Genomic DNA, 26823 nt, shown 5'->3' on the forward strand with positions numbered 1-26823 from the left:
CTGACACTGTTTTTCTCTAGGATATTCTTTATAAGCTGCAAGACACACATGAGTCATCAGCTAGTTTTTGTCAGAAGATTCAAAACATCCTACACATATGGTGTCTTTTCCCAAACGCTTCCTCCCTTAAATTGTGATGTTATGTAGTGTCTAGTGCCATTGCTGTAGCTAAGAAATACCTGTCTGAAATCCTTCTACAGTGCATGGAAACTTTTAGCATGTTCAACATCATTCCAAATGGCACAATATTTGCTTGGGGAGAGAGTCTCCGAAATTTAAATCTACTATGCCAAATCCTGCCAGTCATTTGAAAGATTTCGAATCATTCGAAAGATTCCACATCCTCAACATCTCCCCTTTACTAGTTCATTACCAACAACATTCAATCAGTAAATCCCATTTCTAAAAACATTCCTCTTTACCTCCTAGCCCTTCTACTCTTTCCTTTCAGGAACACCTGGAATGAAGTAACCTAGACTTGCCACCTTCAAATCTTTCTCTTCTCATATTTTTTTCTCCCTAGAATCCACTTCAATCAGATTCTGTTCCCATCACAAACTAGAAGTTTGAATGTCACTAGTGACCTCCAAAGGTTGACTTCAGTGACCACTTCTCATTCATCTCCTTGGACTTCCCACTTGTATTTGACCCATGATCACTCCCTTCACTTTAAAACTCTCTTCCTTTGGTTTCTAAGTTGCCCCTCTCTACTCCTTTTGAGCACTGCCTACTCGTCCTCACTTTTTTCATGATTCCTCTTCATTGGTAGACATTCACATAATGAAGTGGCACAAGGCTCAGTTCTTGGAATGCTTCTATACTTTATCAAGTTCCTTGGCAATAGCTCTTAAACGTGCACTCATATTAGAATTAAATGGGGAACTTCCTAAAGGTGTGATTCCTTGGACACTCCATTCCAAGAAAATCAAAATCATAATCTCTGAAGACCAAGCCACGAGTTTTACTTTACTCTCTACTCCCTTTTCCCAAAAGCAATTATCCCTAGCACCCAAAAGCCAGGACTGAGAACCTTAGCCCCAGGTGATCCCAGGCCCTAAGCATTCTGCACACTGATGACTCACCAAACACATCTCAGACACAGAGATTTCCTGTGAACCCCAACCTCCCTAGCCACCTATCCCACATCACCACCTGTATAGATAAAGGTAGCTCAAATCCAACGTGTTCAAAACCAAACTGATATTCCCCCTAGAAACCAAACCATGTTCTACCCATAGTCTAATGTCTTAGTTAATGAAAACTCAATTCTTTCTCGGGCCAAAAAAATGAGAATCATTCTTTATTCCTCTGTTTCTCTCACAATAAAATCCCCCTTTTCAGAAAATCCTGTTCCACCTTCAATAAATACCCTTATGTGGCCGCATCTCATCACCTTCACCGCTGCCACCCTGACCCAGTCCTGTCACCTCCCTCCTGAATCATTACTTCACTCTTAGAGTAGGTTGCCCTTCTTTGGCCCTTGGGTACCTGTAGTCTACTCTCAATGACATACAAATGACAGGGGATGATTAAAACTGGTGAGCCTGGGTATGTTAGCCATCTATTCAATACCTGCACCAGCCTTATTTCAAAATCAAAAACCTTGCAGATTCATTAGGCACCACTTTAACTGATCACTTCTTAGAAAGATTTGATTCCTTGGATCTGAAAACATCCAATCTCTTCAGTTACCTCTAAAATAAAACAAGTACTAACATTTTCTTTCCTTTTTTAAAAACTTGGAAAACTGCCTGATCCCCAATGCAACCAGGCTCAGAGATGGGCCTTTTAGGCAATGACTGGGGCTCTAACCTTATCAGTGCATTAATCCATTTGTAGGATTAATACATTTATAGCTGAATGAACTATGGGTTGTAACTGTAGGCCAGTGAGACATGGCTAGAGGAAGTAGCGGTATGCCCTTGGGGACAATATCTTGTTTCTGGCTCCTTGCACACTCTCCATCTCTCTCTCTTCTTCCTATCCATCATGAATTCAGCAGCTTTCCTCTGCCAGACCTTTCCACAATGGTGTTCTGCCTTACCTCAGGCCCAGACAATGGAGTTGGTGAATCAGACTGAGGCCTCTGAAACTGAGCCAAAATAAATCTTTCCTCCTCTAAGTTGTTCTTATCACATATTTTGATCACAGTAAGAAAAAGCTGGCTGAAACAGGTTCCTTATTCATTGTTCCTATACTTTCATAATTAGTATGTGTTTACCTATTTATGTTTTATTTCTTATACTACATGATACACAAAAGCTCTCAGTGAATTCAATTAAGAAACTTATGAATATAAAGTATAAGAAGCTATCGACTTCCATTAATGTGTGGTCCAGAACACAAAATTCAGAAATGAGGAACTTTAGGATCATAAGGCCCTGTCAATGCCTTGCATTCAAAGGCAATTAATGCTCCTGGAATGAGGGGGGAGTAGGAACTTGAGAGCAGCTTTTTAATCCCCAAAGGTTACATTTCCTCATACCAAGTCATTCCATAGAAGTTACTCAGAAGTCTTCTAAGACTAACCATCCATACAACCCATGCAGAGCAGAACCACTGAGGTCAACAACTCAGCAAATGCTTCTCTCATTGCTCAGTTCTGCTTTTAGGTCTGTGCATTCACTATACTTCAGTGGACCGAATTCAAGATCTAAATTCTAAAGAATTGTAGGCTGGCTTGTCTAAAAGGTCTTATTACCTTCAACCTTTTTCTCTCTCCTGGATCTTTTCCATTCAAATGTAAACACACTCAAATCTTTCCCATCTTGAAACAAAATAATATAAACAAACAACAGCAAGAACAACAAAACTAAACTAAACACCAGCTGCTTCACTTCTGCCCTGGAATTTGGCATTTCTAGAAGTATTGTCATCCATGTTTCTTTCCTCCCACTGAATAACCCACATCATTCTGGCTTGTCCAAGAAAATGATCCTTAATAAGTACACGAAGTGACGTCCATGATGTTAAATAAAACAGAATTATTTCAGAGCTAATCTTACTGAACCTGTCAACAATATCGGATGCACTTTAGGACTGTCCTCTTTCTTTTCTTAAAACTTTTTTTCTGAGCCTCCTGGACACCTCGCTGAGGTTTGTGTCCCTTTTCACCTTTCTTACTGATTCCTCTCAGCCATCTTCTTCCTGTCTGCACACTGACGTCTCCTGGAGGCTGCCATGTCGGTGTAGCCTTATCCTGACTTACTTTCTATCTGACCCTCCCTCCTGAGAAAAGCCTGAACTTTCCATGGGATTGACTTCCAAGCCCGCATGTGGGGCCCACACTCCTATCCCACCAAACTGGCTGCCTGCCAGTGACCCCTGAGTCACTCAGATCTCAGTTACTTGACCTTTTCTCTTAAATCTCTACTTGAGAAATCTTAAGATGTGCCATTAAAAATATTTCCTCTGTGGGAACAAATATCAGTAAGTTTCTTGGTTCTGAACCTTCTCTCAAGTTCTAATGGTATATTTCCAAGTGTATTTTGGAGCTCTCTTCTTAGACTGTGTATCATCATTTCAAATTGAATGATTCTAAAGCAACTCATGATCTGCTACCAATTTCCTTCGGCTATTCCTTCTGATTTCTTAATTTCCTGTCACTTTCCCAGCTAATTTAACTGGAATATTAATGACAGTCTTACTCAATATGCATATCTGACTGCTATTCCAGTTTTATCTAGAATTCATGCTGGGCCAGGACCCCCTCATTCTATTCTGAACCCTGAAGACAACTTAGAGGTCCGCTACTGCGGACTTTTGGTACTGAAAGCCAACTTGCTGCTATGCCTACATAGTGCTATTTCACATTTTAACAAAAAGGCTACAGTCTCCAGTTGCCATCACCAATGCATTAAAAAATAGGGTCAGAGATTTACTCAATCCTTTCCATTTAGCATATTATTATTCCCTGATTCTAAACAGTCTCCTTACTGAAGCACCCCACACCCTAAAGCTTCCTGGCCAATCTATCTGTATCGCCATTGTTTTATTTCCTCCCCACCCATTCCCTGAGTGAATGTTAAGTTAATTCAGATTGTTAGAGCAATAGCCTAAGACAGCTTGGCAACAAAACCAAAACTCAGAAGTGCAGAAGGTGGAGTCCATATGCAGTTGGCGACTTCTATCTCTTCTTTATGATGGTCTGCAAAGCCCTGGGTTATTGTAAGAGAGGACCTCTGAGAGTTGAGGTATACTTTGAGTATCTTTATGTTTCAACATTAAATTATATATATTTCGGAATCCTGTCAACCTTTTCTTTGCTCTTCATCAAATGAATGAGTATGAGAGTCCAAATTACATTGTTAAGCTATTTTCCTAAACTCTAAAGGAAGTGTATTTAAATGTTTACTTTCGGCTCTGCAGAAACACTTGCGATTTGTAAATACTCCTGATAATTGCTTTAATTTTTTAGGAAAGCTGATTAAATATTTCAAGCAAACAAAAGCAAAGTCTTATATGTGCAGAATGATTTATACTTTGACATTGTCTACTTTGCTCATGTATACTTCTATACACACACACACACACACACACACACACACGCAAACACACTACATGACATTGTTGTATTTCTGTTGTTCCATTTAAGTATGTTGGCCAAACAGTAAAATTTGTTAAAATCTTATTTTCCATAGGATAGGCACATATTGCATTGGAAAGTATAATTCTCAGCCTTTCTCCCACGCCATTATTCTCGCATGGAATGGAAGACGCTGTGCTTGATAAAAAGAACCAAACAGAACAAAACAAAACATCATCCAGACAAATGAACGATTTGGAGGAATGCAGCCACACATATCTTGCCAAAGTTACGGAAAATTTATTTCTAGGAGCTCTGATGATAGTGCTGCGGACACATCATGAAGTACTACTGCACTTCCACTGAAATACTGGCACTCCTGCAATCATAGGCAAACTAAGGTTTCTTTTTTTTTAATGGGAAAAAAATGAATATAATATTCTGCTGATACTAAGAACAGACAACTTAATGTCATATCTTTCTAGCTTTGTTTCCCCTGGTTTTACAACTCGGGAATGTGTAGTTGTCTGAAAACCAGTTGAATAAAGAGGAAACCTGACTGGTCGGTGACAGTCTCTAGAGGGTCATGGCTGCACCCTACTGACACTGAGGCACAGAGAGGTGAAGCAGCCTTCCCAGGGACACATCACTGGTCTGTAAAGTCAATGTAAAGTCAATATGTGAACACAAGCAGACTGGTTACAGAGTCTGTGTTTTGTGAACTAGACCTTTACCTCTATGTGACTAAAACTGAGATGTCCCTAGTCACTGCTACATACACAGAGCCCTTCACTCTCCGAACACAGAATTTATGGTCAATAATACATTAAAATCGGCTATGTATTTCTCTATATATACTAAATCTAGAATATCAAGTGTGGAGAATCAACTATCATTGAAACTATTCTTGAAAAGTATAAAATCTCTTTGCAAAATATTTTTGTTGAAAGCTATTTTTTACAAAACTATACAGCTATAAATGGCACGCCTAAAACATATTAGGATTTATCATTTCTATCATAAGAAAAATGTCTTAGAGTCTAATGAAAACCCTTGGCAATTTGAATATTATATGATACTAAATTATACTATAATTACTTCAAAGGTCAAGAATCTTACACATTTAGTCTTAAAATTCTCCACCTGGGTGATGCAATCAGAAAATTTAAGTATGTATGAAAATATTTAATTATACAAAACAAGTAGAAATCTACTAATTTAATAACCTTTAAGTAAAATGTGCAGTATTTTCCCACATGAATATTTTCTTTCCTCTAGTGCAAAAAAGGAATTTTTTAAAAGACTTTTTTGAAAATTTTTTTAGTGAATATGAGCACATATTTTATTTTCCAGTGCAGGTTTCAAGGAAGAGCAGGATAAAGTGGTTTGGAATAAAGTATTATATTACTTATTAACTCATGGGAAACTCTGTGAAGCTATTCTACTCAGTACCACTTTGAATTTACAAAAAAAAAAAGGACTCAGAGACCCAATTCAACATTTTCAGGAATACACAGTCTAGAAGGGAAGAGAAACAAATACGGAGTGCAGGGTGAGAGCTGTTTTTAAAATATTCCCAGGATGGCTTCAAGAAGGCAAGCATATAAACAGTAGCTCCCTCCCTGGCCCACAGCTCTCTCATCATTAACATCTGAGGTGACCTTGCCATGGTCAGTAATTTACCTTTTCTCCAAGAAATTTAGTAAAGCAAATAGCAAACAGTTTAGGAGCATGGGCTGTGGAGACAGAATGTCTGCTTTTAAAACACAGTTTCACCTTATACCAGCTGACTTCAGTGGCTTCCATGAAGCCTCTCTGCCTCAGTTTCCTCACTTATACTTTTTTTTTTTTTTTTCAGTGCTGGGGATTGAACCCAGGGCCTTGTGCTTACGGGGCAGGCACTCTTCCAACTGAGCTATATCCCCAGTCCCTCACTTATACTTTGATAATTACATATAGTACACAGTATGGCAGTGCTATTGGGAGGATAAAAAGATTCCACATGAGCAAGGCAGGTGGAACAGTTTCTGGTACACTGACGCCATTCTCTAAGTATATGAACCAACGAAGCTTCCAGAGGCTGACCAAGGGCAAGCATGTTGGCACTCAGGCCTTAGGTAACCCACAAAGACATTTAAAAATATTTCACCAATCCACGCACTCAATTATGTGGCTTGCTCAATCCTTCCCCGTATACCAACAACGGGCCCACACCCGAACAGGGCTTTCCACCTTAGTCAGGGAGGGCACTCTGCTCTTAGTGAATCATTATGAAAAAGTTAAATAAGTTAATTCCATACTCTGAATCAGAAAGATGACCCTCAAGTGGTCAATATTTTTTCTGTGCAACACAAAATTCATAAGCACCAAGTGACCAAAAATAACATACATTGTCAAAGTGGGCCTGATTAGTGGACTGAGTTTGAGATTTTCAGTTAATATTATTTTGGAATTTGTTTTCTCACTTGCTTCAGAAGAGCAGGAACAGATGATGAAAATTAAGGAAAAAGTGAAAAAGGAAAACACAACTGAAAAATGTCTAACCATTAAATCCTCCCACTGTCATTACATTTTTAAAAACAATTCCTATCCGTTTTTATTCGTGCAACCATTCAAATCTGTTCATAGCATCTTGTTTAGGCCCATAGGCCTCCTGAAGTCAGGTACCGTTCCAGTTCACCAAAACCGTCTCTGCCATTGTTCTGAACTGCAGCGCATGTCTTAGATGGCTTCTCATCTAGGGACTATTCTGAAGAGCAAGAGATCTGTCTCAAAAGGGAAGCAGCTTTGCTGTAAAAGAAATCACAAAATCCCAAGCCAAACTTAATTTTCAAAATTACCTAATCAAAATTCTTTGTTTTGTAGAAAAACCAAGTCCCCCCAACTAGTTGGTGATGTTCTTCCTCTTAATATGTCATCTATCAGCTAAGCGAATTAATTGTTTGTTTTCTTTGTTATTATAGCACATTGACAGAGAAATAAATTTAACTTCAAAATTGGAAGTCAATGTCTGTTTCATTCTACCATCCTAAGGAAATAACAAAAAATTAAGGCATAACCTTAAATATGGCAAAAATCATGAAGACATTTAACTTTGAGAAAATATGAAATAGGCCAATAGAAGTTTAGTTGAGATTCAAGTGATCACAAAAGAAACTGACAACTGGCTAAATTCTATATACTAACAGTGAAGACCTGGATTGTACTTTATACAATATATTTAGACACCTTGTTTTTTTTTTTTTTTTTCCATACTCCTTATGCCCCAACTCAATTTGTAATGTTATTTTGTGATAAGAGCAGATCACAAGGGACTCTTCCTAACCAGATCTTTGGGGTCAGTCATAAGTAAGAGTGGGAGTCAGGGAGAAGGGGAAGAGGGCAAGATGGAGGGGAGGTGAAACAAAAGAGGGAGAGGGAGAGGGAGAAGAAGAATAGAACTGTATTTCATTTCCATAATGTTGATTTTCTTCCTCCTTCATGAGTTACTTATGAAGCTGCATTCTTACATTAGAAATAAATTCAGACATGATATTAAAAGCAAGCAATAATGAAAAATTCCATAAGCTATTTCAAGTTGGACTGATATGCAAATGTTATCATTCTTTAATACTAAAATAAGTAAATATCAAATGGAAAATAAGAGGCTAGGGAGGTAATAAGTAAATTCAAATGTATAAAACAAGTAGATTTCAATTGCATTCAATTATTTCACCCAATCACTGAGAAGTGAAGATCCTCTAAAGAAAATTGCATTGCCTTCCCAACTCCTTGGAGAGCCAGTTTAGTTAACAGCCTACCTATACTTCAGAGATGACCACACGGCTTACATGTCAAACTCATTTTAAAATGTCAATCATGTCCCTTTCAATCTAATTAGTTTGGAAAGTAGTGTCACTGACCTGGAACTATGCAGACCATTTATTATCATATCATTTGATCAAGCTAACACTTTGCCTCAGTTGAGTTTAAGACACCTGTAGCCAAAATGTAATATCCTTTTCTCCCACTTATTACAGGTAACTCTCAATACAATTTTCTATTTACAACTCAATTTATCTCCATGAAAAGGCATGACCAACTTCATAGAGGCATCCCATAGAATTCTCTTTATTTAGGACTTCATGGAAATTAAAATTAAAAGGTATAGGGAAAAAGCATAAACACACAAACACACACACAGAGGTACACATGAACACATGCACACACACACACACACACACACACACACACACACATGCCAGATATATATAACAGATTCCAGGTTTTAGATTCCCAAGAAGCACTAACAGGAGAAAGGAAGAAAAGCATGGGACCATGGATAACCTGGGAGAAATGTGATATCTTAACTATGGAGATATTTCTTTCTTTGATATGATACAACGAACCACATAAAAAGTGTGTGGAGGTTAATGGTCATCATATGAATTTGTTTTATAGTAAAGAAAAACTCTCTCAGGTTCACAGGATTTAACCTGACTTTAACCTGGCCAAGGGCAGGATGAGGTAAAACCAGGGAGGTAATAACTAGCTCCCCAGAGGTCAAAGAGCCCAAGCATGTCCACAGGAGGAGCTAAGGGCAGAGCACAGTGAGGCTGAATAGGGCAGGGTGATGGCAGCAGGGAAACTGTAGACAGTCCGCAAGGGACAGAGATCACCTGGTCTACTCCCTGACAAGAGCAAGAAAATTACCCAATCTTTTTCTCATTTGAGCTTTGCATATTTAAGAACTGATTTGCAAGACAAAAATACAGGCAGGTAATCTTATCTCTAAAGTACAGAAAAAACATATTGCATCAAGAACGGGAAAAATACTCACACACGCTTATATATGCCACCGAAATGTTATATTCATATTTTTAAATGTGGCATTAAAAAAAAAGATAGCAGTTATAGTTAAAGTAATGACGACTCGCTCTAGAAGATGATAGTCTAAAAGCAGGTGTCAGCTTTCAATTCTTCCTTCAATCCTGTACTTTCCTGTGAGGAAGTGAAGTAGCATTTTACCAAACCTCTTGTTTGAGGGATAAACAAGAATTTTCAATCATGTTTGCTTGATCAGATCAGTACCAGTGAATATGATTTACATCAGGTCAAATGCAATATGCATCTTTCTCACACTTACCTTCAGGTGAAGAACCTGTCTTTTGGGAAAAGACAGCATTTACGTTACTCTTCTTACTGATATCATTGTTTACAGACAAGCTGGACTGAATTTTTCTATGCACTTTTTGGGAAACAGGAGCTGAGAGTTTACGATTATCTGCAGATGTGTGTTTGGCCCCGTGGTGAATTCCATTTCCGTTGCTCAGACTCGTGTGGCCTCCGTTCTTCATCTTGACTATTTCCTCCTCGCTGGGTTCCTCCTGTGCTGAAGTCTGCAGCTGGGGCAAGCGCTGAGGTTGGGCTAAATTAAAACACAGGAAAGAGTATCTATTTCAGAAAAGAAATTACCATTTTACAATCACAAACATGCATTCACTAATCAAGATTCGAGGTTTTACTCATGACACTAAACCTGAAAAAGAAAACAGAGAGGGAGAAGGAAGGAAGATCAATAAAAAGAAAAGTGGAAGCATGGTCATCGGAAGTCACTATATACAAGGATATAAAAAGTCGAGCAGAAAAAATTTTATTTTTGCATTTCTAGAAGATATTTAAGAAGTCAGAAATATGAAAAAGTAATTCAGGATTTATTCAGCAAAAGTCAATTCTTTTCTAAATGTGGGAACCTTCTTGGGCACTGTAGACACAGTATTATCCAGATACTCCTAATAACGATAAACTATTCAATTATCTTTTGAAATGAAAGGAACAATGAATTCAGGCATGCGAATCTAAACAATAAAAAGAGAAATATATTCTTTATTTTTCAATTCCAAAACCTTGAGAAGAAAATCTTTTCTATATTTATTCATTAATTTGATTTTAAAATAAACAGTTTATGAAAAGTAAGGAAAAGGAGAGAAGTCCTTTAAACTGAAACAACACTGGCAGTTAGAAATACTGCCATTTGGGTCAGCACCCAGCTAAGAATGCCCACTTACCCTTCTCAAGCAACTTGACACTGAAGTTCTGGCAAAAGCAATCAATAAGTGTTATGGTTTGGATGTGAGGTGTCCCCCAAAAGCTCACAATGTGTGAGACAATGTAAGAAGATTCAGAGGAGAAATGATTGGGTTTTAGAGTCTAAATTCAATTAGTGAATTAATCCCCTGATAGGGATTGACTGAGTGGTAACTGAAGTAGTAGGGTGTGGACAGAGGGGGTGGGAATTGGGGGCGTGACTTTGGGGTATATATTTGTATCTGGCAACTGGAGACCCCTCTTTCTCTGCTTTCTGATCACTATATCAGCTGCTTCCCTCTGCCACTCTCTTCTGCCATGGTGTTCTGCCTCACCTCCAGTCCCAAAGACTGGAACAAGCCTTCTGTGGACTAAGACCTCTGAAACTCTGAGCCCTCAAATGAAATTTTCCTGCCCTAAATTGTTCTGGTAAGATCTGTTAGTTATATCAAAAAGCTGACTAAAAGGGAATAAAAATTAAGTCTGCATTCTGGAAAGGAAGCAATGCTATTGCAGGGATAGGCACAGATTCAAATGTTCTGGAATATTCTAAAACAACATACATTCACAAAAATTAAGATTTTAGCAAGATTTATGCAGGATCAACCACATAATAATCAACAATGTTTCAATATGCCAACAGTAGTCAATCAAAAAATATATAAGAAAAATTACTCTTTACCCTGACAATAGAAACGAAAAAAAAAAAAAAAAAAGATCTCCAAAAATAAAAACGTAAACCTGCTAAGTATCAAGAATTAAACAAAAAAAAGTGGGCAGAGATTTTTATGGTAAAAAAAATGACAAAACATTACTGAAAAGCATAAAATAGACCCAAATAAATGGAGAGTATAAATATATTAATTCTGATATGTTAATTCTTTTCAGTTTATTTAGTTAATGTAATTCTCACTAACTATCCCAACAGCCTTGTTTATGGAACTGGAAAAACTGATTCAAAAATAAGGGAGAGAAGTCAAGAACCACCAAGGAAATTTTGAGGACGACAAAGAGGGTGTTGGCACTTGTTTATTAGATATGCAATCTTAGTATGAAATCATGGCGCAGCATTTGACCAGGCACAGACATATAAGCAAATGGAACAGTCAACTCCAAACAAGCAGAGGGACAAACATTCATGGGCATGTGTGCCTCATGCACAAAAATTCCAGATACAATAAATGCCCACATATGAAAAGCAAAACGTTTAAAGGGAAAATATCAGAGACCATTTTAATAGCATGATACTAAGAAGGACGAGTGAATTTACTTCTTTGAATAATTAATAATACAAGTAATGGTGACTCTCTGTGCTGCCAGCACCACTGAACATACTGATTTTGGTAAATACCTATATCTCAATCTGTGAGTCTTCTGCAGCTACAGAGAAGGCACTATGAGCTAGATTTTGTCACGCTTGCATTCAAAAAGTGGCCAATGCAAGGTGTCAGTCACACTAGGGAAGTGGGGCCCCTCCATTTGGTGGAGAAGTCAAGTATGTTGGCTTGGCAGTGAGGTGCAGTTTCTGGTGTTCACTTCCTAAGAGACCAGTGCAACTGCTAGGAGAAAATGTAGGCCCAATACTCCCAACATGTTGGCTCAGGAAATGACTTCCTTAACAAGACTCCCAAAGCTCAAGAAGTAAAATTTTAAGATGAATAAGTGGGATGGCATCAAATTAAAAAGCTTCTTCACAGCGAAGAAAACAATCAAGAGAGCAAAGAGAGAGCCTATAGAATGAGAGAATGTCTTTGCCACCTGCTCCTCCTCAGATGGGGCATTAATAGCCAGAATATATAAAGAACTCAAAAACCTTAACACCCCCAAAACAAGTAACCCAATCAATAAATGAGCAAAGTAAATAGACACTTTTCAAAGAAGAACTACAGGGGCTGTGGATATAGCTCAGTTGGTAGAGTGCTTGCCTAGCATGCACAAGACCCTGGATTCAATCCCCAGCAACACCAAAAAAGAAAAAATACAAATGGTCAACAAATATATGAAAAAATGTTTAACATCTCTAGCAACTAGGGAAATGCAAATCAAAACTACTCTGAGATTTCATCTCACTCCAGACTGAATGGCAATTATCAAGAATACAAGTAACAATAAATCTCAGCAAAGATTTTGGGGGAAAAGGTACTCTACTTCATTGCTGCTGGAACTGCAAATTAGTGCAACAACGCTGGAAAGCTGTATGGAGATTCCTCACCATTTGAACTAGCTATCCCACTCCTTAGTATATATTCAAAGGACTTAAAGTTAGTACACTACAATGACAAAGTGACATCAATGTTTATAGAAGTGCAATTCACAGTAGCTAAGCTATGGAGCTATACTTCAATAGATGAATAGATAAAGAAAACGTGGTATATATACACAACAGAATATTACTCAATCATAAAGAAGAATGATAGTATGGCATTTGTGGGTAAATGGACAGAACTGAAGACTATCATGGTAAGCCAAATAAGCCAGTCTAAAAAAGTCAAAGTTCAAATGTTTTCTTTGATACATAGAAGCTAATTCAAAATAAGGTTGAGGGATTAAAATAAAGAATAGAAGAAAGCAGACAAAGGGGAACGAAGAGAAGGGAGGAAGGATGAAATGGAGAAAGACAATGGAATGAATCTGATCTAACTTTCCTATGTACATATATGAATATACCATAGGAAATCTCACTATCATGTACATCCACAAGATACTAATTAAAAAAAAAACATATAAATAAATAACAGAAAGATCAGCAAAGGAGAGGAACTGGGGGAGGGAGGAGAGAAGGGAAAGAGGAAATACTGGGAAATGATATTGATCAAATTATATTATGTTGTGTGCATATACAAATATGTAGCAGTGAATTCCACTATTACATACAATCGTAATGCACCAATTAGAAACATGGAAAAAATTAACCTGTACCTTGACTGAGTAGATCTTAAGAAAAGCTATAAATCATAGTTTTTCAACAACAACAACAACAACAACAACAATGAAAATCAGCAAGAACAAAAAACATTCAGTGTCAAAATTTTATTATTCCTTAATTTCTGGGTATTTCAAAATCCAAAGTTGCTTTTTGAATTAGACTGCTTATGATAATGAACAATTATGAAATGTAAATCATATATGACAACTAAGAACTGTTCAAGTTAGACAAAATATTGTGCACAAAGCTGTCTGATTATCTATTGTCTGGGGACTAGCTAAGACTTGGTACATATTTTTGACACACAAAATAAGAATGTACTTTAAGTCTTTGGTATACTGTTTCTTACTTCAGTACTTATTCACATATCCTAAATTTTCATCCTACCATGAAGAAAAACATTTTAATATAACAAAATATTTTACTCACAAATGTGCAACACTTCAAGAAAAAAAAAATCATTTTTGTTTAACCAGAAAAAGCATGATTTCATACCAGGCCTATTCACATTAATACCTGATTTATAAAACTAATACATGAAATCCTCTTACAGTTTTTTGGTTCTAGCATGATAAATAAGGGGAATAATTGTCTAAAAAGGTAAATATTTGAGAATACTCAAAGTAATGGAGTAGACAAAGGGGAACGAAGAGAAGGAAGAGAAGGAAGATATCAAAATACTTTTTCTCCTAAAATGGAATGAAAAGAAACAGAAGAAAAGCTTGCTTCTCTGTTTAGCAGCTGTATGATCCTTCTCATGACCAAAAATCTGAAATCAAGGCTTCTAAAATAGGAGCTCTGTTTCTTATGGATGTGCAATTGTTTGATTTAGAGATTAATTTGCTGCTTCTGTAACTTCTTATATCAACCAGAATGACATCCTAATGACTGCTATTGAACCTAAAGCTAGTTATGCATATGTATTTAAGAGGATGCCAAAGAAGATATTTAAAACTCACTTGGTGTTCTTTTCAGAGCACTTTCTAGTAATTTCCCCAAATATATGAAATGTTTTGGGCCATTTTTCCTCTCAAAAGAATAATTTAAGTAATCTGAAAACTTGGTTAAGTTGAAATGTCATTGGTCAATGCTGGGGAGAATCATCATCAATCAAAAATGTCTCATTATATTCCATAATACAAGATAACTCAGAATTATTAGTGTAAGAGTTAAACATTTTCCATAAATAAAAATGGAAGTGGTAAAAAGCACTGTGTCTTACCACCAAATTTTAAACTTGACAAATTTGACCTTTTTATACTATCAAAATAGACTCCTTGCAAATTACTGGGTATGGCTGAAGTGATAGGTAACATATCCTTAATTATTTATCTACATTTCAATCTTGAAAACCACCTCTATTTCCGTTGTCAGATAAATGATAGCACATAATTTCTGTTTCACTGTCACCTAATTATTTTTACTGTGGTTTATCTTACAATCAGCTACCCCAAATTATCTCTTTACTCCAGTTTTTTAGTGTTAAAACAATTTTTTAGTTGAACGATTTTGCCAGATGTGTGCAGTAAGTCAAAACAAAACTGGGTAAATTCTAGATATATGAGTTATCTCAATAGACATTAAATTAACTTTGTTGATCATTTTTCATGGTATGATTTCAATGTAACAGTAAAATTACAATTAAAACCATGCAGGAAACATGCTTTCATTTTCAAAAAAACAAAAACAAAATCAAAACTGTCTGACCAATGAAACTACAACTATTTGGTTTGAAACAGATTTCTTTTCCTTATTTGTGTAGAAGTTGTGTATAGCTTTAAAAAAAAAAAAAGAAAAAGCACGTTAATATGGGAACGACACAATGCTTCTTAAAACACAAGTGATGCCTAGGGACCCTCGCTCTCCCTTTAATGATCCACTGCTCTCATTCAGCTGTCTTTCTTTTTTCAAATCTTTACATATGTGACAGCTCTCAAAAGTAGACCATAGACCATCTGGCATTTTCAGAGGTGTAACTTGTGCAAATTCAGCTCTATTGGGAGCGCACTGCTATCTTCTGCCTGCGTTATAAAGGGACAATAGAATGTAGAACTTATGAGTTGTTTTGAATTATTCATTTTTTTTGCCTGTATATTCAAGAAATTTTACAAACTCTGCATTTTGTACTACATAATCACATGCGTTAAAGGTACAAAGAAACTTTTTGACACCTCTTTTCTACAGAAAGCCAGCATTTTGTTTGATATGTGAACATTCAGCATCTGTTATATCACTCTAAACAGGATGGGTGCTTCTACAAAAGACCCCATTTCAAATTTACTCTATACGAGCGAAAAATGTATTCTTGATATTCAGTAACGAATGCAATACACATCAAAATTTCAAACACCAGTTATAAGAACATTCAGCATCTTCAAACCTGGATAGCATTGGTCACCTGCTTACCATATGTGTAAAGATTTTTTTAAAAAAATCATTGCTCACACAATGCAGCATGATTATAATTTTAATATCCACAATGAATAGTTACAAATGTCTTAAGAAATGCTGTGCTTTCTAGGTTCAAATGTCTTCAATCAGGAAGGAGACCAATAGAATTAGGTCTGGCGATTTTCAATAAGAAGAATAAATACGAGAGTAAATGACTCAATAGCATGAACTTCTTTTGATAATTTTTTAAAAATACAGGTGATATTGTAACTAGTAATAACTATACTTGAAACTGCAGCCACTGGTGTAGCAACACAAAGCAACATTTTGCTATAGCATATAATCTATTAACCTGTGCAAATCATCTTCAGTCACTAGTCTCTTTATACAAGTCAGATTTAATAAAATTACAAAAGCACACTCATGCCATTTTGTCAATTTAAGTGGTTGATGTACACATAAGAAAATTAAAACTAAATGCTTAGCATTTAAAATTGTCAGCAAGAAAATGGACAGTGCCGAATGTGGAGTGGGGGTAATGACTTTGAGTAAGTCTAAAACACTTTTCCCAGGGATAGTTACAGAACTTTTACTGGGTGCCCAGTATGTGGTACTACATTACTATGCTACTACATGATTGCTACAGGACAAGCTCACACATACACATACACACATGTATGCACACATACACCTCGCGTGCAGAAGATAGGTAGATACATACATATATATGTGTATATGTATATACACACACATATATATAAAATAGTAGCTTCCATATACAACATTGCATATTAAATTTGATATACATTAAAATATGCATGTATACGCAACTTTAAAAAGATGAAACATTTCTTCAAAGATGACTCATATGATAAAACTACATTAGCTTTTTATTGCTCCTTAATGTAAAATTAGGCTAAAATCTACTAATGTAAATGTGCTAACACCCCATTTTTTTCATCAGTTGGATGCCTCAGCTGAACCTGTATGCTACTACTTAACACAGTCTACAGTCACCTGGCTTTTGCTAGAATGTTTCCTTTGTTCTCTTTTAGAGGCTTTGAAATTTTTTACTTACCTCTTGAGCTTTTGCACTCTTGTCCTATATCATATTTTCCATCTTCATTTTATTTAATGAATATATTTAATATATCAAAATATATTTTGGAATTCTGCGATTTTTTGGAACATCGACCAATTTGAGGATCCCAAGCAAATTCTGAGATTTCATGAATGGGATCCTCAGGGAATGGTGAAATGCTTCAAGATTTTACCACATCCTACATCATCCTTAACATGAATTCAGTTTTAATTATTGTAAAAGAAATCGCCAGGTGGCAATGGAAGGTACTAGTATTCAAGACAAAAGGAGAGAATGTCAAAAGTTGGAGAGGCAATCATTTTTCTGCATTTCATAAAAATATTAGAAAATACTTAAACATATTTAAATAGTGCCTGCAGGAGGAGACTGGCAAGCTTTTCCCAAAATCCATTTTCCTCATTGTCCAGGGCAGATGCTAATCCTATTTTCCAGCCTTCCCTTGACGTTAGCTTCATGTACCCACATTTCCTCTGAAGGAATGAGAGACTTATTTCTGCCACTTCTGGGCCTGGGCCTTAAGGCTTGGGTGTGCCTTCTGCATGTCTTCTTTTTTGTACTTGGCAGCAACCCAGCTTTAACCACAGCTAAGGCAAATTTCTTAAGGAGGTTGGAGAGACCAAACAGAAGAAATCTGCATGGCAGCAGGGAGCAGAGCCTCCCACTGACCCAGAATGCTCAGCTCCTACAGTTATGTACGAAATTAACTCTGATCCTATGGAATACTGACACTCCTTATAAAACGTTAGCAGCTTCTACCAAGTTCTATTAACACTATGTACAGTGAATATCTGCATAATATACATAAACTATCCATAGCTCGAATGACTCCAAACACACCCAGTTTTACACAATGAAGAAATCTTTAAGTGAAGGTCTGCAAGCAATAGAAGCAATCTATCAGTAGCAGTAGAAAGACCCCTGCTACCCCCTGTGTCTGATCACAAAATGCAATGTTACAAGATGGGACTATTGCTGAGATACAGTAATGGTATCATGTAGTTCTGTAGGATAAGTAGCCATCCCAGTCTTAGTTTGCCATTTGAAGACAATTACATCAAATTCCATCACATTCCATTCTTAATCATGACTCAGAGGATATAAGGAAGGATGATCAGCCATCCCAGCTTGCACAGGACTAAGGGGTATCTTGAAATGAGGAAATCAATTTTAAAACCTGGTCAGACTCAGGCTACCTGAGATAAGCAGGTCTCTTTTATGGAAGGGCATATGTTGATGACTGGCACAGGTTCCCTCAAACAGATACTGGTAACAACAGATCATGAGACACGTGTAGACTTCAAACAAGACAAACTAGAAATTGACTTCCAGAGTCAGAATTTGCTAGTTCTTTGGTCTTCAGGGAGTTACTTCACTCTCCAGGGGCATTTGGCCCTTCGCTTGCAAAATAAGAGATAAAGACAGTTCCTGGTAGGTCTCCAGAGGCCTGACTTTCCAATCTCAGATCCTTGTTTTCCCCTTCCTTACTGTCTCCCACATAATTTACTCCCATTTCCTTCTGATGTACTATTTGGCATTATTTTTTTAATTCTGTGTTATTTTGTTTCTAATTCTTTGTTTTCCTATAAACCAAACCCAAACCTCTTTGTAAATAAAGGTATTTCAAATAGATATGTAAACATTATTTTACATTTTTCTGAAAAACTAAAACTTGATAGAAAAGTAGATTTAAAAATAACAATTTTTAAAGAATACAATGGCATTTCCTTTAAGATTTGTACCTATTACTAAAAACACCACAGACTCTGTATCAATGAAGATCAAAACCTCTACTATATTGACCCTTAGTATAGTTTTATCCCTACTGCTTGCTTTTATCCTCCAATGGATGACAAATTTGGCCTAACAATATATCAGCTATTGCATCATGATTTCTAGTTAATTTATCTGGATAATATGAGTCCAACACTGATGGATTTGAGAACAGAATATTTTCATGTTGTCTTATCATATAATCTCATGGTAAGACAGTATTATTTGAGAACAGAATATATCATGTTGTCTTATCATATAATCTCATGGTAAGACAGTACTAGGTTGTGTTATCTCATTCTCTGACTCAAAAGGTATTTTCATCATTTGAGTTAATTGATAAAAATGACCTCTGCTTGTAATTATTTATAGTTCTATAATGAATATATCTAAATAAATAAATGTAGATGTATCTATAAGCATTTTTCAGAAAATAGCCTAAATAACCTTTTTGTATCATAGAAAACATTAGTTCAATAGAAAATTGGCATGAATGAATTATCTTTCTAAAATCTATTTCACATACAGAATTTTTATAAGACATAAGCTTTACTAGGAATAATGCCTTAAATTGTTTATAAGAATCACTCAAGTTTTCTAATAGGTAATAATGGGCATAATCAAGAAAAATGCATCTGTGATTGTTAAAGAAAAAGAGTGTTAAAAAAGCATCTCTTTGGTTTCTTAAAGAATCAATTAATGGACAAGCAGAAGTTTGAAAAGCCCTACTGTTGCTGCCATATGATTCAATAAACAGAAGTTTTATTCTGAATTCTAATAGCAAGAGCATTCCTTAAGTATAGAACAGCTAGTGCTTTATTTGGTGTCCAGACCATCAGTAAAACGTTTTGCTAATTTTGTTGATGTTACACGATAAAGATTTTTTCAATCACTATTTGTATTTATTTTTAAATAATAATTTTAAAAGTATCCAGTAGTCTATCACAATGGGATAGAATGTATTCAAGTATTGTCATTTTAAACAAAAATTCAGAAATACTTCTTTGAATCAAGTTCAGCATCTACAAAAATTAAGAGATAAATGAATTTTTCATTAAAATCAGAGCAGATAATAGTTGAAATTAGTGAAGAATGATACAGTATAAACCAAAAACCTCAAATATATGAAACCTCAGAATTTACCCAGAGGATTTACATGTTGATCATAGCATGCAAGGACCACAACACACATCAGAAGACCTCCGATCAGGAAGCATGTAGTACATAGTGTCAACTTAAAGACATGTTGACATTTGGACAGATGCAGAATTGCCTTATGATACAGGACCCAGACCCAGCCCACATTTGGGTCTTTTTATCTTCTTTGTGCTATACAGACCCCCAGACAAGGCAAGGATACAAGCCAAAAAACTTGAAACTAAGAACTCTGAACCAACCTCAAAACCTGTATCACAAGTAGATTATTGAAACGTGAAGTCAGCTAAGAAAAGGCAAGAATGGGATCAGAAAGAGATCCCTCCATCCTGGCTGAATAATCAACATTCAATCCCAAACAGTGCTAAAGTAGTTAATTCAGGCTGTCATCAGTTCTTGGGATGTAGATTATGTGTATATTGAAGCTAGAATTGAAGGGTACTTTGCAGAAAACAGGTCATGGATTGGTATACTGGACTTCTTACAGTCTTCAGTAGTCATAACAATAAAACAAGAAACTCCAGTTGTCTGAGGTGAAAGTCAACTAGCAAAAGCAGGCAACTTATGAAAAGCTGTTTCACCTGTAAGCAACATAGCTATTGCTAGTGACATGCAAATAAATTTGTTACTGTGTAAATCGAAAACAGTGCATCTTTCTGCATAGACAAATTTCAAAAAGCCACTCAAGCCAGAGTGCAAACCATGGTGAGTTCAGGCTCAAAATGTCTCAGTACAATTCACAGCCTTCAGCAACAGCCCTGGTAGCTGATGATCTGGGATGGTTAAAATTCAGATAATCATGTATGTTATCTAAATACCAGCAAATTATTTGCTACAGTCACAATTTATGTGTGCTAATGAAAGTGCCATAAAATGGAATAGGAATATTAGGGAGGAGAAAGAACTGTGGAATCCTGAAACTCCAGACTCTCTTAAGTGCCCTCCTATTCCCTGGCCACAGTAGTGCAGATAGATCACTCACAAGACACAAAGCCTGAGGAAGGATCAACACCAGGGACAAGTCTCACCACCCACAGAAATACAGTAGATAAGAGGAAGTCATTAAATGGGGACTGAGGCAGTTGGAAGAATCCAGAACTCCAAAACAAAAGACAAGGAACCAGAGTCAAAGATCATTAGTGACTCCTTTGGTGACAGTTATCAGAAAATGAAATCTTCCACTGCCACCTCCAAAAAAAAAAAAGGGAACTGATAAACAAGCAAAAAGAACATTAAATAAATTATATTAAAGATGTGACTATTCCACCCCAAGGCAATGCCTAAGTCTAAGTCCTTGTTACCTACTAAAGGAAAACTGCTGAGGCTCCTCCAAGGGACTCTTCCCTGAAGTCTTTTTCTCAAAAGTGGCCATGAAGGACACCAAACAAGGGAAAACTTCTTAGCAGAAAGTCCTGCAGACAATGAATCTGCTGGTCATAGAACTTGACCCAGATCAGGGAAGAAATTCAACAATGAGAGCACAGGCCAGACCCTGGTCATACCATCTTCCATACCATCCCTAACCAGCAGAATATTGTACATTCCCTAGATGAGTACTTATTTTAGGTTTACCCTATGTCTCTCTTATCACACCATTATGCGGGTATGTTTTAAGATGTATGTGGCACTAATATGAAGAATGACATCCAAATTTGATCTAGGGCAGATTTCTGAATCATTCCAGAGGAGGAATAAAACATCAACTAGCAGCCTATGGAACAACAGGACACTGTCTCTATATGCATCATCTGGATGTGACTTTGATTTGTTTCTCATGGGGGAAATATGAAGTATATCTCTGTTTGTGAGAGAGGTAACTAGATCTCATTAGGTAAAAACAATGTGAACTCACACACGTGGAGAAAAACATCCACTTGTCTACACAGGAATAAATGTGTGCTGGTCAGTCAAGGACAGGACCAGAGCTATCATCTATGCTCAGTCTATCTAACATCTCTCTCTTGGTAGCAATATAGATATTAATAAGAATGGGGTCTCAATTTACTGACAAGAAACCTTTGCAAAAATAAAGCATTTTTAGTTACATACATTTTGTACACAGAGCTTGACAACACCATGCATTTACTGACTTGCCTAATTCATAGTACAGAGAGTTCCTTAAGGACAAGATCCCATATTCTAGAATTCCATCAACCTTATCAGGCACATACATGCTGACAAAGAGCCTTGTATGATGTTTAGCACCCAGTGGACACCCAGTGAAAATTAACTGATGATGATGAATTATACTAGCTTTTAAGCTGTCACTTGATCCCAGCATATAACAACCTTCCTGAATAAATCAAGCAACAGTTTGGTATTCTGTACCATTATAAACTTCATCCTTCACCTTCATGAGTCTAGGGAATTGCTGTAAAAGCATAATATGAGGATGGTGGAACTGTAGCAAGAATTCAAGAAATTCTCTCTATTATAACAAGGGAATTATTAAGATTCAGTTACTGATATCGCAGGACGTATGGAGAAATACTAGTTAAGTAACCTTTTTGAAAACAGCACAAGAAAAGTCACTGCCAAATTACATACCTAAAAGGGATTTTTTCCCCTCTTATAATAAAAGCAAACTCAACTTAATGTACAAGTGAAACTGGTGTCTCTTTGAGATTAGTGCAGTGGAAATGCAAATGAAGTTCCAGTTTGGAGATCTGGAATTTGAAAAAAGGAGCCTATAGATTTTTAACTGATCTCTTTAGAAGTACACTTAAGTTCTGGTGGCTTCCACAAAATAAATCAGGAGAAAAGCAAATTCCATTATTATGAACTCCCCCAAAGCTTTACTAGAGCTGGAAACCCTCAAAGTTCATTGGTGAGTAGGGGCTACTGGGAGATCCTCAATAGAGACCCTTAAAACATGGCCTGAGACTAGGAAACTTTTGTGCTTTAGTTCTAACAACAATCTCATTATAGATGATGTTTTCTCTGATACAATTTGAAAATTTAGGACTAAAAGAACAGTTCTAAGAACTGACTCAAAGACCAGCAAGGTCCTAATCCTGCCCAACCCCTGCAGAAGATCTTGGCGAGTTTCCTCCATAAAGAGGTGATGAACAAGCTGTTTGTTCCACACAGCCTAACAACAACATCCGGAAAAACAGTGTAATAAAGTTTCTCAAACTTGCAGAAGCACATTCACCTATTCTGAATTCTAAATTCTCATTTATATGTGAAACAGCAGATTCTAGCTTAAATATAATAAATATATAAATGAATAAGTAAAAATATCATTACTGCATTATTATCCTCATCTCATCTCCTGAGATTATAGTCTTGCATCCCTTATAAGACTGCTTTAAATTCTGGTGCCTGATTTAGGAAATGTGAATTTTAGATTTACATCTTTATCAATATATCAAGAGAATGTTTACCTTGGTGGTTAACCAAAACATTAGCATCAGAAATTAGCTAACACAGAGTAACAAACTCATTAACCACATTTAAAAATAGTCACATTTTTGAAGCCATTTATACAGATGTCTTTTTCCTTTAATTTTGTCATTCAAAATCACTAAATATATCAAGGTAACTTTGGCTGCAAACTGATCATAATAAGCAATTTTAAAATATTCATCCTTAAATATTGTGGTGTCAGGCATTATTCCAGGGATAGGGGATATTACAGGGAACAAATGAACAATTAAATACCCTGTCCTCATATAACTTAGAGATATTTATCATCTCAACAAGACTGGGCAGTTCCAGTGTTACTAATTTCACAGTTTAATATCATTAAAATCAAGGTTCCCAAGATAGGGAAAATAACTGTGTTAAAATGACATCACTCAGTTTGTTTTTTCCCACTAAAACATCAGAATGAGCACAATGCCAGTGAACCCTCCCAACCAAGCAAGAGGCAACAACACACTCATGCTTCAACACAGCCAAGACCAGTGGCACTCACAAATCATTCCTTATTTTGGGGAATTTACTTTGAATCGTAGAACACTATTCTTATCTTTGACATTTTGAAGAACTAATTTTGTTGCAACAAATAAATATACTACTAAAACTGAATTTATTTTCGGACTTTGCTCAAAAGGTTGCTTTCATTTACGAAATTCTGGGATTTAGTCATCCCATATTTTCAGTGACTCAGTAACATCTGGTGAAGGTGTAAAACAGGAAAGTAACTTTTTATAAATCTACAGATTTTGATCTTAAGCATTCTTTTTACATAAAGCATCCTTTCAGAGTATGCATGTAGAAAAATTATATGACACAACATTGCACAGAGTTATGCTGTTCTTTTTAGCATGGGGTATGTTTTCATCAAAATATTCTAAGGGAAAAATAAAAACAAACCTAAGTGTGAAAAAGCAAGGGTACACTGGCGGAAAAAAGAATAAAATAGGAAAAGATACAACAGAATGAGAGAAGAAAAGACAATGTGTGTGAGAGAGAAAAAGAGAACACATCTGAAAGTTAACTCCAGATTCAAAATTGGTCCTTCTCTGTTCATCTCAAACCACCTGTCACCTACTGACTCAATAAGACCTTCCACTGTGTGCCTCCCACAGGAGCCTGTCCCAAATGCCAACAGTGCTCCCTACTCCTCCTCACTCCCATATCTCCTTGCCAGCACTGGTTTAGGTCCTTGTCATATCTTATCTAGGTTACCATGGTTTCCTAGTCAGGGCTCCCTGCCTCCAGATTTTCTTCTCTAGTCCATCTTCTCCATCACTACCCAAAGCTTTTTTCTCAAAAAAAAAAAAAAAAAAAAAAAAAGTCTGCTTATATCAATGTCTTAGATGAAAGCTTTCCTACTTATTTAAGCTCCAGGAAAAAATCGTAACTTCACCAAACTCTTCGTAATATTGTCTCCATCTCATATCCCATCATTTTCTCTGATTCTCCATGCTAGCTATACTCAATTTCTCCTACAAATTGCATCCCTCAAACCCCCACAACCATCCCATACATATTTTGTAATGTGTAAGCCTTACTGTGATTTCTAATTCAAGTGAATTAGAAAAACCAAGTGTCAAAGTTATGCATCACCATGAACTTCATATTAATTCATCATTATTAGAAGAATGTCACTGCATTTCAAGAGTAGACAAGAAACAAAAAATAATAACTGAAGTCAATTACAAACTTGAAACCACAAAGAAATTTTAGCAAGAAAGAGAAAGAAAATGGAAAAAAAAAAAAAAAGAGAGAGAGAGGGAATTTCATCAAAATACAGGAAAGATCAGTAAAGTAGAAAAGGGGGATTGAGGAAGGACGGAAGATGTGAAAAGGAAAAAACAGTAGAATAAATCTGACTGAGCTTTTGTATGTACATATGTGAGTATAGGACAATGAATCCCAACACCAAGTATATCCACATAACACTAACTTAAAAAACTATACATAAATTGCAGAAAGATCAGTAGAATAGAGAGAGAGGTGTATGAGGAAGTAGGAGGAGTAAGGGAAGTGCTAGGAACTGAATAAGAGCAAATTATACTCCATATTTTGTGACTATGTCAAAATGTATCCTAATGTCATATATAGCTAAAAAGGATCAACACAAAAATTTAAAAAATATAAACACAGTATGAAAATGCCCATTATAAACAGAATTGTATTTTCTTTATGCTATAAAATAATACTTATCTGTACATCTACTATATACCAGACACAGTTAAATAGAGGTGAAGAAAAAGACATTGAATATGTAAATAAATAATAAACAAAATATGCAGCTTAAAATCATGGTAACTGCTACACAGGAAAAACGTTACCGGTAGACAGAATAACAAGGAAAAACATTCTAGTTTGAACAGCAGCGAGTGGCATTTCCACACAAATTGAAGGGGAAAGGACCTCACAAAGACAAGGAGTAAGGGTTTGGGAGCAGACTGAGAGCACGGGCAGAGCCTTGATGCCGGACAGGTCTCAGCACCTTTGCAGGCCTGAAGGGAGCCAGTGAGGCTAGGGAAATCATATACTGTCCTTGAGATGGGACATTTAGTGCCTACTTCAAATTATAAACATTAACAAATATACTAGAAAAAGCATAGAATGTGCTTCCTTAAACCTTCCTGGCAATAATCTTCCAGATATTGTGCTTCTTTACCATAGAAGTCATTTCCATAATAAATAATTCATTTAAGAAACCAATCTCAGTGTAACTGACCAAAAGTTGGCTTACATACTTAACTTTGATTTCATTCAAGGCACTTCCAATAAAAGCATTCTTGTGAAGTGACATAAAGTGACCATCAGCTGTATATAAGTATAAAATACAACTACAATTTGGGATATTAGGAAACATTTATAGAAATCTTATACTTTAAGTACTTACCAAGAAAGGGAAATGCATCCATTTCTCTGAAATGGACAAACATTTGTAATGAAATTCAGTAAAAATTGTTCTTAGGCTAGAGAGAGAAGCATGAATGATCTGAGGTTCTTTAATGGGGAAGAAAGGTTATAAGGGAATCATGCTTCCGCTCTTAGGAATCTGCTCAAATTTTAGAAATGAGATGATTACTCCGATTTGTATGTATCTTCATATTTTATTCTAATTTCCTAACTCAGGTTCCTTTATTCAGTTAAAACACATAAATCCCTAGAAGTAATTTTCTACCTTTTTCCAACTCCACAGAGTTTATTTGAGCAACATATTTGGTAATATCTTGTGTGCTTTGAAGAAACACACTCCTTCTCCAGGAATTCTCTTAGCTCTGCCCTTGAGCACTTCACTAGAGAATCATAATTCTAATATGGAACCATGGATAGTTAGGATGCTGACCATGAGTGATTTATATCATAAAGTCAAACTTTCAGGGGAGAACAAATGGGTAAACTGACAGTGAATTGAATAAGTTTATCTATCTGGGGTCTTAAAAATTCCTATTAATTTCTAGTAATTATTTTCTATTT

At 36.2% G+C, this 26823-nt stretch overlaps 1 protein-coding gene across 1 annotated transcript in view; it reads right to left on the minus strand.

Annotated features, from left to right (window-relative positions):
* Positions 1-26823, minus strand: part of Mdfic (MyoD family inhibitor domain containing) — an 82987-nt gene that overhangs the window by 18308 nt on the left and 37856 nt on the right. The window contains 1 exon segment of the mRNA XM_053743436.1: positions 9651-9932. Within this exon segment, the coding sequence (XP_053599411.1) occupies positions 9651-9932 (282 nt within the window).

Source organism: Sciurus carolinensis, chromosome 8, assembly GCF_902686445.1.
Source record: "Sciurus carolinensis chromosome 8, mSciCar1.2, whole genome shotgun sequence".
NCBI classification, from domain to species: domain Eukaryota; kingdom Metazoa; phylum Chordata; class Mammalia; order Rodentia; family Sciuridae; genus Sciurus; species Sciurus carolinensis.